The sequence below is a fragment of the Vanellus vanellus genome (genome assembly GCF_965231255.1).
Source record: "Vanellus vanellus genome assembly, chromosome: 2".
NCBI lineage: Eukaryota > Metazoa > Chordata > Aves > Charadriiformes > Charadriidae > Vanellus > Vanellus vanellus.
The window spans coordinates 19,235,108-19,249,244 of NC_138906.1; the positions used below are offsets into that span (position 1 = coordinate 19,235,108).

Here is a 14,137-nt window from a genome sequence, read left to right on the forward strand (position 1 = left end):
TTGCTATAGGTAAATTAGAAATTGTTCTACTACTACGAAAAAGGCAAAATACTTTCACTTTTAAACATACAGCTTGTATACTCTGCTTCTCAGCGCCCCCTCCCACATCCCCCAATTTGATTTTGTCATCATTTTGGGCAAATTTGGCATCATTCAGTCTGATTGCTTTTAATTTAAAGTAGTCGCTGTGTTAAAATAGGGGATAAAATTTTAAGTATCTTCTGTTCTTCCTTATTTGTTTCAATGCAGCTTTTTGTGCAGCTAATTATTAAGGAGGTATTCTAAAACTCAGGAAAGGACTTTAAAGGAGCCATGTTCCTTGATTTTAAACTGTACTCTACTCCAACGCCACAATATAGAAATAGATTTACTTTGGAACAAACTACATATACATTCGCACAGTTTGTGACAACTTAATTGTCTCCTTAGAGGTCCAGGAACAGACTTTCACACCCGATTATTATAAATCTTGTCCCAGGCGTTCTATTTCATCAATCAGGAAATCAATGTCTTGGTGAGTTGCTGCGGGGTTTGAGATGACCATCCGGAAGAAGTTCACTTTGTCTCCCAGGGGTTGATAGCTCACCATGGTCGTTCCATACTCCATCATCCTGGCTTTTATCACTGGTGCCACCTGCAAAGTAACAAAAAGCAGGGGATGATGATGATTATTATTATTATCATCATTATTATAATTACTATCATTATTTTAATTACTTTCATTATTACCATCATCCTTATTATTATTATAACAAAACACAGAGTATGCTTTCTTTTTTAAAAAAAGACGAAGAGCTACAAGAAGCAGTTCAAATAAAATTACATCTGATATTGATAAAAAAGTTAACCTCCATTAAGGAATAAATGGCTCACTGAAAAGACATTGGGTTTATCCTGTTCCTTTGTCCTCCTCTTAAAATCACCAGGGAATTTCCCCCCTGCTACTTTCTCAATATTGCTGACAGCCACACAGGAGCTGTTTTTTGTAGTGCTCAAAACATATTGTTACAATTGTTTTCCATCTTCTTTTTGTGCACCAGAGTGCCATGGTATTATCCACCTGTTGTTGCACTTGCTGGGTTTAGCAACTGCAGTCTACAGTCACTTCAGTAAATACACAGAGTTCAAATACTCTAGAGAACCGGTAAACCCAGGGAGCACCAAACTCGGAGACCAGAGTAAGGTGGTGCTAGCCTAACCTGCAGTAAAATGACCACAGAGGTGTCGTTTGCCAGACTATCACGAGGTGACCTTGCCCTGTGCCCTCGGAGACCATTTTGAGGATTGCCTGCTTGCAAGGATTTCACTGTTCACTACACCATGTCCTGGAGCACGCTGCTTACCTTCATAAGGCGGCTCGTTCTTTCTTCATTGTCTTCCATACTGCGCAAGCTGGGAGGTATATACCAGAAGCAGACGTTTGTGTGCTGAGGCTAAACACAGAATAATAACGATTTACACTGTGAGAAATGCTCATAATATCTCAGTTGCAATGAAGTTCATGCCTTTCCCCCCTCTCGTACATCATATTGTGACAGCAGTCAAGGGTTTTCATTATTGTGGTCCACTGAGAGCCATCATCATTATTAATGCAGAAAAGATAATTTTAGGCAATTTATTCCCAGGGTGTCAGATGCAGAAACACATCATCCAGCTGTGCGAATATATTTATCCCCTACTGAGAGGCTGCTAGATTTTGTATGTGCTGTCCCCTCCAGAGGCTGAAGGGATTGTGTGGCTAAGACAAGAGTTTATTACAGATAATTTAGAGGTGAGGACCATGTTGTTTACTTTTATTACATGACAGAGTAATACAAAATCTGATTCTGTAAACAAGAGTCACAGGTGGCACATAAGACAGTCTAAGATTTTCTTACTTTAATGAAATGTATTACTTCTCAGTTTGATTCAGCTAGCTGCTGTATTAATATGCATACACCACAGCATCTTAGCTAATTTAACTTATGTGGAAGCACCAAATAGAAAGGCAAAAGGAAGAACCAGTCGACATTTTGTGTATTTTTACAGTCGTCCAGCAGTTGCCTCTTTGCTGGATGCTAAATGTGTGAGTTACAGCAACTCCTGCTGCTGCCGGTTCCTTTACTCATCAGACCCAGTGGATGAAATACAGTGATGATGCGTGAGATGCAGGAAATAAATCACATAGTGGCATGTGGGTATGAGCCCATGATCTTTGTTTGAAGAAACATGGTGATGTTTATCCTTGTGTGCTGCAGAGCACTTAGGCACACGCTAAGTGATCGCTACCAGGGAGCAATGTTCTGAGAGACAAAACCTTCCAAGGCAAGTACAGAGCAAAACCCATCATAAGTAGGGGGGAAAAAAGTTAAAACATGACTTTTTTACTCTTTTACAGGCAAAACACCAGTTAACTCTGTAACAGAGGTCTCTACCAGGCCTGTCCCCAGCTGTCACAGCTGGAGAGGGCTGCCACAAAGAGATGGCTGAACACAGGACAGCATGGTGCAGTTGAGAGGTACAGCCACACAGCTTAGGCTGCACTGCCTTGCCCTGGGCACCCAGGGGTCCCATCCCAGCTGGACTCCCTCACCAGAAACAACATGCCCAGAGATAGCTGCACCCCACCCGGTCATGTAGCCTCTGTCACGTGAGCCAGCTGGGCTCCTGAGCAACATTGTCTGCTGTGTAAAAAAATGGCTGGAAGGCCGGGCCCAAAGAGTGGTGGTGAATGGAGGTAAATCCAGTTGGTGGCTGCTCACAAGTGGTATTCCCCAGGGCTCGGTACTGGGGCCAGTTCTGTGCAATATCTTTATCAACAATCCGGACGAGGGGATCGAGTGGACCCTCAGTAAGTTCGCAGACAACACCAAGTTGGGTGGGAGTGTTCATCTGCCCTGAGGGTAGGAAGGCTCTACAGAGGGACCTGGACAGGCTGGATCCATGGGCTGAGGCCAATAGCATGAGGTTCAACAAGGCCAAGGGCTGGGTCCGGCACTTGGGTCACAACAACCCCATGCAGCACTACAGGCGTGGGGATTAGCGACTGGAAAGCTGCCTGGTGGAAAAGGACCTGGGGGTGTTGGTCGACAGCCAGCTGAATATGAGCCAGCAGTGTGCCCAGGTGGTCAAGACGGCCAACAGCATCCTGGCTTGTATACCAGAAATAGTGTGGCCAGCAGGACTAGGGGAGCGATTGTCACCCTGTACTTGGCACTGGTGAGGCCGCCCCTGGCATACTGTATTCAGTTTTGGGTCCCTCACTACAAGAAAGACATTGAGGTGCTGGAGTGTGTCCAGAGAAGGGCAACGAAGTTAGTGAAGGGTCTAGAGCACAAGTCTTACAAGGAGCGGCTGAGGGAACTGGGGTTGTTTAGCCTGGAGAAAAGGAGGCTGAGGGGAGACCTTATCGCTCTCTGCAACTACCTGAAAGGAGGTTGTAGCCAGGTGGGGGTTGGTCTTTTCTCCCAAGTAACAAGCGATAGGACAAGAGGAAATGGCCTCAAGTTGCACCAGAGGAGGTTTAGGTTGGATATTAGGAAAAATTTCTTCACTGTCAGGGTTATCAAACATTGGAATAGGCTGCCCAGAGAAGGGTGGAGTCACCGTCCCTGGAGGTATTTAAAAGACGTGTAGATGTGGTGCTTAGGGACATGGTTTAGTGGTGGTTTTGGCAGTGTCAGGTTGATGGTTGGACTCGATGATCTTAAAGGTCCCTTCCAACTTAGATGATTCTGTGATTCTATGAGCCCCTGCCCCACTGTACTGCACCCCAGCGCTGCAGGGACTGCAGTGCCAATGGCTTTCCCAGGTCAGCTCAGGTCCCTTGTGACTGCCCACTTGAGGATGCTGATAAAACTGTTTTGCACAACCATCCTTTCAGAGTTGCATAGGGTACTGTAACTGCCCACTCATAACAGACCCTCCCATTAGGAAACCACAACTTGTTTTTATTATTTAAGAGCTGGTTCTAATTGTGTGTGTGCTGTGTTAGCCCGAGATGCCAGTGTTTAGTTTCAGCAGGGTGAAACTGCAATCTGGAATCTTATGCACAACTGCCTCATCTCCCTTCTGCCTGGATCCCATGAGGAAGAGAGATATTGGCACAACAACAGGTTTTGTTACACAAGACACTGCTTTCTGTCATGTGTTGTTGGTTTGACCTGTTGGTAGCACCCCAATAGGTGACTAAGGCAAGTGCTGTTGACCAGCTGGGAAGAAGAAGTTGCAATACATACCTTTCCATCGAACACCATTTCATACCCTTCTCTGTTCTTTATTTTATTGTATAGGTACTCTGCAAGTTCCAAGCACTTATCAATTTGTGCTTCAAATCCTGTTGTTCCCTTTAGAGACAAAAGGATAAAAAACGTTACGTGACTATCTGTTCTGTGAACCAAACCAGCGAAAGGACCGTGCAGCACTTGCCAAAGCACCAGCACCAGTCACCTCTCAGAATTCTCTGTGGGACAGATTAAGGATCTCATTCTATGAGATGAAGGACACTTTCTCATTTGTCTTTAGCTCTTGCCACTGACTCCCCTACAGCCACCTCTGCAAAATAAGCACCAAGAACTAGCTTGGTTCTCGGCAAAATATCGCTGACACCTCCAATGAAGGGTGCCCTCTTCGGTAGATTTTACAGAGAGGCTGAGCACAAGTTTAGGCAGCCTGGGCTGGCACAGAGGAAGGTCTCTAGAAGGTGCTGAGTTCCAGACATGGGGAGTCTCCTGCTATTTTCAGAATAGGGGATTTTAATCTTCCAGAGGTGATGTGTTTGGAGCTTTGCCAAGAATAATTTTTATTTTTTAGTTAAACACAGAATGGGCAGATACACTTTTAGAGCCTGGCCTGATGCCTGTGAAAATGCACATTTTGTTTAGATGCTGCCCTGCCTCTGTAGTGTTTTTCTCTCTTCTTTTCTAATTGACACCATATAAACTCAGAAGCTGTGTTTTTAAGAGCTGCAGCAAATCCTGCTTTTTCTTCTCTGGCAGAAGTCATAATCCTCTCTCTGTGACATCATAATTGTTCCTGCAATCACCAGCTGTGATGCCACAAACAAAAGATCCAGCTTTATGAGGGAGGAAGGGGAATAAACAGCTGGAATAGATAAACTGTTTAAGAAACACACATCCTATTTTGTAATGTTAATATTACAAGTGGAGTGTGAGAAGAGAAAAAGCAGTACAGGGCATATTGAAAAAATGGGGTTTAGAAGAAGAAATGTCTCTGAGTAATGGATGCATGTCCTTGCTAAATCTGTTCTGGCAGTGCAGAACTGACTTAATAGCCCATGTCATTATCCCTCTGTGTATAGAGATTTCAAAACAGGGTGGGGCTAGCACAGCCCCAGGAGAAAGGCTTGGAATTAAAGAGAGACATGTGGCTAAAACTGCCTGCCACTCTGGAGACCCCAGTTAGCACAACAGCTATTGCGACCACAGAAACTTGCATCCTCCTTTACAGACTCCCACATCTCCAGCTACATTTGATGTCTGTCTCAGAATTGTTTGCAGAGTTTTAATGAAGCACATGAGGATCTTTCAGGATTTCTGGAAATGAAAACAGTGATGTCATCTCCTCTGAAAAAAACTGAGGCAGCTTGATGGAATAGATTGGATTAATATATGGAATAACTTATTTAGCAACATTCAACAAATACAGATGAATTAATCATTAGAACTGGTGTTTTCAGATTTCTCAGAGAACAGATTTTGATGAGTCTTCCTCCACTCCTTCAAAAGATGACTTTGTATCTATTGCATGCAATGAAATGAGGTATTCCGGTCTTGATTTGCCGTGTTTCATTTCTGAATGTCATTAAAACATCTTTTTATTTCCAGAAATCTTTGTAACAACATTCTTAGGTATATGATTTATGCTGTTAGACTCCTACTGTTACACAAAGCAAATGCTATGCAAAGCCATGAAGTTTAGGTTTCAAAGTCACGTGTGCTGCTTTGAAGATAAATTGTTAAAGACTATAAAATCCCAGAAAATAATAATGTTCTTTCTTTCATGTTATATATGGGAAATTCGGGTCAGATATTCTCTAAAATGATGATTACAGAAAAAAAACCCTGTGTCTGGTGCGCGTTATTTTAATACAAACAAATATATTGCAGGCAGTCCTACCTTTGCCCTCCACATCAGCCATAGCTTGAAGACATCAACATGCCGCCCACATTGCAAAGCCTTGTCTCCTGTGTCATAAGACAGGTCGTAGTGCTTGTCTTGTTGAAAGAGGTAGGAAGCATGCATTTGATTGCAGCTCTGCATCAATCCCTTATGGAAACAAAGACACAAAAAAGTGATGTTGGCACAGATGTGACTACTGTTTTGAAGATTGCTTTGGGCGAGAAATGACCAACACCAAAATGCAGTGGCACATGTGTCCAAGTGTAAAAGGAAGATCAAGAAAAAGGATAAAACCAGACTTAATTGCTCAGTGGAATACATTTTCCATATCCCATTCAGTGCTCTGGACACCTTGGTACTTGACCCAGCAATGTGTAATCTGCTCCCAGAGCCAAGGCATTTAAAAAAAAAAAAAGCTGGACATTGTGCTTCCTAGCATCATTATGATCAAGTTCATTTTTGGATCTCGCTTTTTATTCCTTGTTCTGGTTCCTTTTCCTCTTTTCCTTGGAAGGCTTTTTTCTGGTTGACTCAGACCGAGGCAATTTGGTGACTAATCTAAATAATATCACACCACTTTTCTAATTGCTTTGGTCTCTCAAATTCTGATTTTCATTGTTTTCTTTCTTTGTAGGCACAATTCTTTTCTGCAAAGCCCTCAGCTGCAGATTGGATGCTTAAGTGCTACCAAAAGCCTTGAAAAGACAGAAGAGCATAAGGCCTTTAAACAGCCAGCTCGAGCTATTTCTGAGCTGCAAGATACCATTTTGAGAGGCAGCTTTGTGGGAGGGCCAGGAGCCAACAAGGTGAAGAAACCTGGATCATGAAAGCATGAGGTTTCCTTTTTAGATTTTTAAGTGAAGTGCAGAGAGTCATGTTCTGGCTCTAGTTAAGTCCTCAACCGAGTTTAAGGTATACCTTAGGGCTGTTGCCTAAAACGGCAATTTCCAGTCCAAGAAGAATCAAAACTTGGCTGTTTATCACCAAGTCTAATCTTTATGTGTAACTCAAAACTGAGATAGTAAAATGAGAGGGAAAAAAAATTGGCTTTCTCTTAATCTGAGCCATCTGTTCTCACTAGAGGTCAAGGATGGTACTGACTTCAACCAGGCAGGATTTGTCTTGGGGAACTGACCCAGAGGGCAAATAAAAGTCAGCTCCTCTCCTCCTAAGTGCAATCACTTTGTAAACAATCTGTTGTACAGCTGTTAGCAAAACAGAAACCAGCTTTTTGATAGCTGGTCTAGGAAGTGGTGGTTGTATAGCAGCTGTCCATATAACTGAGGGTTATATGAAAATTGCAGGCTTGAAGGGTAATTCAAATTCTAGTGCTAAACGAAACGTCTACTTTTTATTCCAAGTGAACTTAGTCTTCCCCTTTTATATCCATGCGCCCCAAAGCGGACGTATGGATCAGAGCTGGGCTGAAATATCATAAAAGTCTAGAAAATGTAATGATGCTTAGATTCTGGACCAAATGTCATGTTGCATATATACCATACCATTCATCCTAAAAGGACTAGAGTTTGTCTACAGTTACATTTTATGTTGCACAGAAACTAGCTGGGTTACAGTTATGCACCCACAAACTTAATTATGGACACAAAACGCTGTAAAGACATTGCCATTAATTGGATCTATCATTTCTACTATACAGCTACTTTAATTCCTTTTGCACTCACAGCCTCAGCACGTGACTAGAGGTCTATTTCTCAGTTTCTTTTCTAATCCTCATCACATTAGCAAATATTAGCTATGACCCACTTATGAAGAAAACATCCAGGATTTTCAGAAGCAAAATATCAGAAAGGATCAGAGAAGTGAGTATACTGGGACATACCTCTTCTCTTACTAGCAGGGCTGAACACTGCAGTGGGACGCCCATCATCTTGTGAGGGTTCCAGGTCACCGAATTGGCCCTGGGACAGCAAACCGCATAAAACTCAGACATTGTACAGTGGTGGTGAAACGAAGGAGACATTTAGTAATAACAAGAATAAGAACGAACACATAGCAATGCACACCTTTTTCTGAGCAAGCAAAACTGAAAGCAATCATGGCTGATATTAGGAAAGCAATGCCTTCATAGGGGACCTAATCCACTCTAGTTGGTTTTTGAATGACAATTCTGGCAACTTACCACAGGATAATTGCTCTATCCACTGAACTTAATCAGTATTAAACTTTCTGGGGACTCATCCATACTTCATAAACATAGGGCAAACTTCCTAAAAGCACCCATCTGACTGATGAACTTTCTAAAGGCACACAGATGATTAAAGCTGCAGATGGGAAGCTGGCAAACTAGCTTATTCCCTCCCATTGATTCCAGTTTCAGTACGATTTTATTAAGTAGCTCACATAAGCATGTTTGAAAATTCCTGAGTAAAAACTTCTGGGTACCTCTCAGTCTCTGAGTAACTTGGAAATCCTGGCTCAAAGTAATTTTTCTCATTGCTCTGCTGATGGTAAATTTTCATAGCTCCTTAATTGTAGCTCGGCTATGACAACTCACACAACCGGAGGACTCAGTCCAAAATCACCACAGTAATAAACATAGAACTGATCCTCCCTTCCACAAAAGAGTCTCATCGTGCCTCCCTTCAGGACACGTTCACTGCAATAATAGCTGCCAGCCCAAATCTTGTGAAAAAACAGGGCACTGCCACAATACAGCCCAGAGATGAGACATTTGCGACTGCAGCAAGGGCTGAGTGGAAGACCGTCCAGTTATTTATTATTTTAATTTTGTATTACGCTTGACTGGCTATTTGTTAATTACTATTATTACATATGATGATTAGCCAATAAATGTATACATTTGCATCCTACTTGGCAGGCCGTTAAGGATGCATAGTGCACAGGACTTTGTGTCGTGCAATGATTTGAGTTTTGACGGTATAAATTGGTATAAATCAGCCAACGGGGGCACGTAAAAAGCACCAAGGACACACTCGCAGGTAACATTTCTGTGATCAGAGATGAGCATGTTGGAATCTGGCATTATTTTCCTTTGTAGGATTTGGAGACAGCGCTACAGGTTTATGCATGTTCTTATCACTTCCTGCCAAATTGCTTCCACTCCTTCAAAGTAGGCAACTCCAAACTTGACATGGACACCATGTAGCACTTCTGTGCTCTGTTCTTTGCTATTTAAATGGGACTGCGCAAGTGCCTGATGCAAATCCTGTAGGGAACAGTCTTCCACAGGCAACATCTGGCCACTTGGCTTAGCTTTTTCAGTATTTGGCAGCTTTTAATCAGCTCAAAGTCAGTCATCTGATTACAACACCAAAGCTAATGATTCTGAACATGCATTCAGGTCTATGAATTTCCTTTGAAATGATACTTTTTAATTTTTATCTGCGCTTAGGCAAAATCAGCCAGAAATTCTTTAAAAGACTTCGAGGCAATAGTAGTGGTATGGGTTTTCTCAAGCAAAAGGATTATTTACTGACAACAGCCAGATGTTAATTATCTACCTAAAACATTTAATTTACACTGAGGTAATTTTATTTCCCCAATTACATCCCAATTGCACACAGAAAAAAATTAATTATGTAAAATAATTATCCACCATTTTTCATTTGTTATCAGTTATTCTGGGCTTCAGCCATCAATATGTGCTTGAAGAAATTGCTGAGACAAACAGTGAAGGAAAAATGCTACATGAATCCACAGACGTTTTTTTAAAGCATCTCACATTTGCCCAAATAACTGAGCATGAAGCACCTCTGATTTTTTTGGCTGTGAGTCACAGACAGAAAGAAAAAAAGAGGAAAAGATTTCCTTTGGCGATTTCAAATAGATGACAGGAGAGATTCAAGACTGGCAGAATCTGGTCCTCAGCCATCATTAAAAAAACACAGAGGTGCACTCACTGACTAGTGGCAGCTCCGGGAAGGATGCCCAGACCCTGTATGGGAGTGCTCACTCAGCTGCAAACATGCTTTTCTCACATAGCCGTCACCCTCCACCTGAGCCTCTGGGAGAGGGACACCAGACTGAAACTCCTGATGGCGGCCAGACCTATCTGCCCCAGACACCAGGGGACATGCTTCTTTCTGGGTGCCTTGGAGCAGCTTGAAATCTGACAGGTGGGGACTGGAGGGAGCGGTAAGGATGGTCCTGCAACTCCTCCTGCCTTTGACAGGACTATTTTTGCTGGACTGCCTGTTACCAGAAGGATGGAAGTACTCAGAGCACTGAGTGCTCCATTTAATGCTCCCTCCTTGTATCGTCCTCCCCTATCAAACATGAGTACCAGCTCCAGTTCTCTTCTATCCAGACCTGTAATGGCTGAGTTGTACTCGAATATCTACCATAAAACAGGAATGTCCATAAAAGTTGGGTCTAGTAAGTCTGCTCTAAAGGTCTCATATTTGACATATGGACAAACTGTAACAAGCCACTGTCCATCAAGCAGTGGAACAGCACTGGAAATGAAAAATTTCATTACTTCATTGCCAAACGGATGAAGATGGTGCTTATCAAAGCACTAGATAAAATCCTGTGGAGTTCCGGATTGAAAGCACATTATTTGGAAAATTGTCCAATAGAGATTCAACCTGAACTTCTCGTTCCAGCAGAATTTGGACAGCAATTTGGGATGCAAACTCTTTTTCTCATACTCTGTCCTCAAGGGCAACTGGGTAGATTTTTCTAACTTGCTGGATATTTGGATGTACGTCCTTCTAATGCACAATATGTAAGTCTGGAGTGCTGGAGGCAGTCTTAACTAAATTGAACTCATAGAATTATTGGCTGCTTTCCAAATTTTGCAAGTGAAATGTGTGAGGAAGGAACTGAATCATCAAGGTATCATCCTAATCTTCAGGAACAGGATGAGGAAGTTGTTTGTAATTTTAACTGGCAAGGAACACCAATTCGATTTAGATAAAAAAGGCAGAAGGGAGTAATAATTTACTCTCGAACAGCATCAGCTTCAGAAAACACACAAATGTGAGAGTGACTCCATCTAGCCCAGTATACTGTCTCTTACAAGTGGCCGAAATTGGTGCCCGAGAAGAATATAAAACAGGGCAAGCATATACAGCCTTCCTCCCAATATCCTCTGAGCCCCCTGTCATTTGTGGCTCACAGAAGTCCCGAATGGTTTTTGCCTGTCTACCCTCGAACACAGGTAAATCTTAACACACCATGGCAAGGAGTTCCACACCTTAACTAAAAGTTTCTGAATAAGGAGCTATTTGTAAGCTTAAGTTCAGTCTTTCCAGACTCTGAACTGGACTGGCATCACTCATTCATTTGTGTGTATGTGCAATGTTCATGACCTCGTGACTACAACTGTGTACATCCAGGCACAGATTTACTGAGAAGTCACTAACACAGCCTGGAGGATGTTCTCTCCAGAAGTGACAGAGCAGTGGTCACTGGCTGCCAGGACACCGGTCCAAACTGCATGTGTGTCCTTACTTAAGACTTCAGCATCCAAGACCTCCAAGATTAATTTCTTAGAGAAATGCAATTACAAATCCATGTTGGACACTGTATCAGAGGATGCTGCAGAAACCACTTTGGAGATGCAAATGTATGCTGGAAGGAATGAAAATGCAGACAAGAAATGTCTGCTGTTTGTACTGAAAAACAAAGCGTCACAGTACTGCAGCATTCAACAAAGGCCCTTAGCAATGCTATTTCAACTGGAAGGACATGATTTCTTCACACTGTATCTTGAGGACAACATTGATTTTTATTTGTATTTATAGACATTGCTATAGTAATCACAAGTGTATTAAAATGCATTTAATAAATGTGTTTAATTAACATTAATAAATCATACCTTTCAACGCCATTTAACTTCCATTTGTGTTTTCTTGACATCAGGAGCCCACCACCCCACGCTCCCTAGAAGGCAAGACACATTATCTTTATCAGAGAGCTCTGCATCTCTCTGCGATGACAGCTGTGCGTTCACATCAGTTTGGGGGCCTTTCTTTTTTCTTGCTGATGTGGCACGTTCCAAAATGACCGGGCAGATGGGGCCTGAGGCATTATCTGTGCTAACAATTTTCTTCCAGTTATTTGGAAGCAGCGGTTTACAGCCCAGGATCTGAGTGCCCACCCTTATCGTCTGCGAACCCCTCCCTCCCCGCCGCCTCCGACACTGACACATTGCGCTGCCCCGCGCTGTAATTAATGAGTTGCAGAGCTGCTCCTGGATAAGCTGCTTTTACTCTTTTAGTGTCTAAGTGATGATAACAAACCAGACCGGGATCTCGGCTGCTCTGGTGAGTTTTCATCATATTCCACACCACTACTGCTTGCCCCCTACTCATTTGCTTTCGCTCACAGAGCTCTGGGGCAAGCAGGCGTTTCATCTGACTGAGAAGTAGTTTAAGGTAAATACGAATTCTTTCTTGGAATTGGCCTGATTTTGGCTGCCACAGCAATCCAAAAGCAAGACACCCAGACCTACGGAAATTCAATTACCAAGGGTTTTTGGAGAAAGGATTTGCAAAAATGACACAAAAGCTATTCTAGGGCTGAAAGATGATCCTTCAGAAAGATTTATTGGCAAAAGCCCAGATAAAGCTAAGTAGCCAATCTGATAAATTTCTCTAGCATTTGCATTAACCTGTTCAGCAATTTGCGGTACTTTATTCCAGACAAATGTAGCCTTCTTATGTATTTATTTTGCAGCTGCTGCAGAAGCTGAGCCAGTGCTCAGTATGGTTCTTACGTATTTCTTGTACTAATGGCATTCGGAGATAAAGCTGAAGGCCAAAAGCACTCAAACTAGGTCATCTTAAGTGTCCCAGTTGCTCAAAGTACTGCACAGTCACAGCTCCTAAAATGATAACCTGACCTGAGCCTTTCAGCAGAGTGGGAAGTCAGTGCTTGGATGTCAGACTTAATTACAGGGAGGAAATACAATAGGTTTTGTGCAAGAAGACACGGTCCAGAATGAATAAATTAATGCCAATACACCTTGTAATCCAGCCCCCCGCCCCCCCTCTCCCCATAAGATAATACTTACATCCACGTGCATCCAGATTTTGTACTTCTTGCAGATATCTGCAATAGCTATGAGAGGATCAAAAGCCCCGTACACTGTTGTCCCAGCTGTGGCACTCACCAGAAAAGGAACAAATCCCTGCAAGAAAGCACAGAGGCATTTGGCAAGGTCTGAGTGATGCAGCCTCCGCAGCCCCAACTCCTCTTGTGGTCCCTCCACAGTGAGCCCAGAAGTGTCTCCTAGAGGACATCCCTACTACATTACATCGGTTTTCTCCTCACTCAGACGCTAGTGGTATTATAGTTTCTACCTTAAGGTGGCAGCAAACTTCCAAACCAGCACCCTCCATTTATGAGGATGATGCATGAGGCAGGTAAGGGCTCAAAAGAACAATTCCGCTCCACACCACCTGCCTGAACAAAAGGCTCTGCTCTTCATGGTGTCGTGTAAAACAATGCCCACACAGGCACCACAGTGCAAGAAATACCGCTGGTGCGCTGTGTCCTGGGCTGTATTATAATTATCCCAACGAGCGTCTGAACTGGTGGCCCAGTCCTGTCAGTGGGAGCATCTTGTCTGGGGGTGTCTTCTGGGGGCAGTGCACAGGGGAGGTGTGGAGCTCACCTCCAGCCCCATCCCTCCTGCGGAGCGGGAGACAGCGATCTCCACGGAGGCCAGGGACCATCTCTTGGATTCCCCCTGACAAATGCCATGCCACACAGAGGAGCACTCACTGTCCATCACATGGCTTTTGCGCTATGAGGTCTTGGGCCTGCCATAATTTATACCAGTGTTTCATTTCAAACTCATTTGTAGTTCCGTTGATTTCTTAAGCAGTACTCAGAGCGACAAAGGTAAAGAGCGGCGACATTTTTTGCAAAACTGGGGTGTAAACTATCAACAAGGTCTAAACTTCCTTCTGCAATGGTCAGTAGGTTTAAGTGGCAGTCTGTTATCTTTTTGCCTTATTTTTATCTCCTTTTCTTAGAAAAAGTGAGCTTTTAATGAGGATTCGTGTTAATGAGCTTTGAATGCTGT

At 43.0% G+C, this 14,137-nt stretch overlaps 1 protein-coding gene across 1 annotated transcript in view; it reads right to left on the reverse strand.

Annotated features, from left to right (window-relative positions):
• Positions 1-460: 460 nt before the first annotated feature.
• The window catches only part of GAD2 (glutamate decarboxylase 2), a gene marked incomplete at its 3' end in the record, with an annotated part of 41,077 nt that continues 27,400 nt past the window's right edge, over positions 461-14,137 (reverse strand). Inside the window, exons 10-16 of the mRNA XM_082479011.1 lie at positions 13,121-13,237; positions 11,924-11,988; positions 7,961-8,039; positions 6,118-6,267; positions 4,218-4,325; positions 1,344-1,433; positions 461-634 (exon numbers count right to left, since the gene is read on the reverse strand). Coding sequence (XP_082335137.1) covers positions 461-634; positions 1,344-1,433; positions 4,218-4,325; positions 6,118-6,267; positions 7,961-8,039; positions 11,924-11,988; positions 13,121-13,237 — 783 coding nt within the window. The remainder of the gene's footprint in view (positions 635-1,343; positions 1,434-4,217; positions 4,326-6,117; positions 6,268-7,960; positions 8,040-11,923; positions 11,989-13,120; positions 13,238-14,137) is intronic.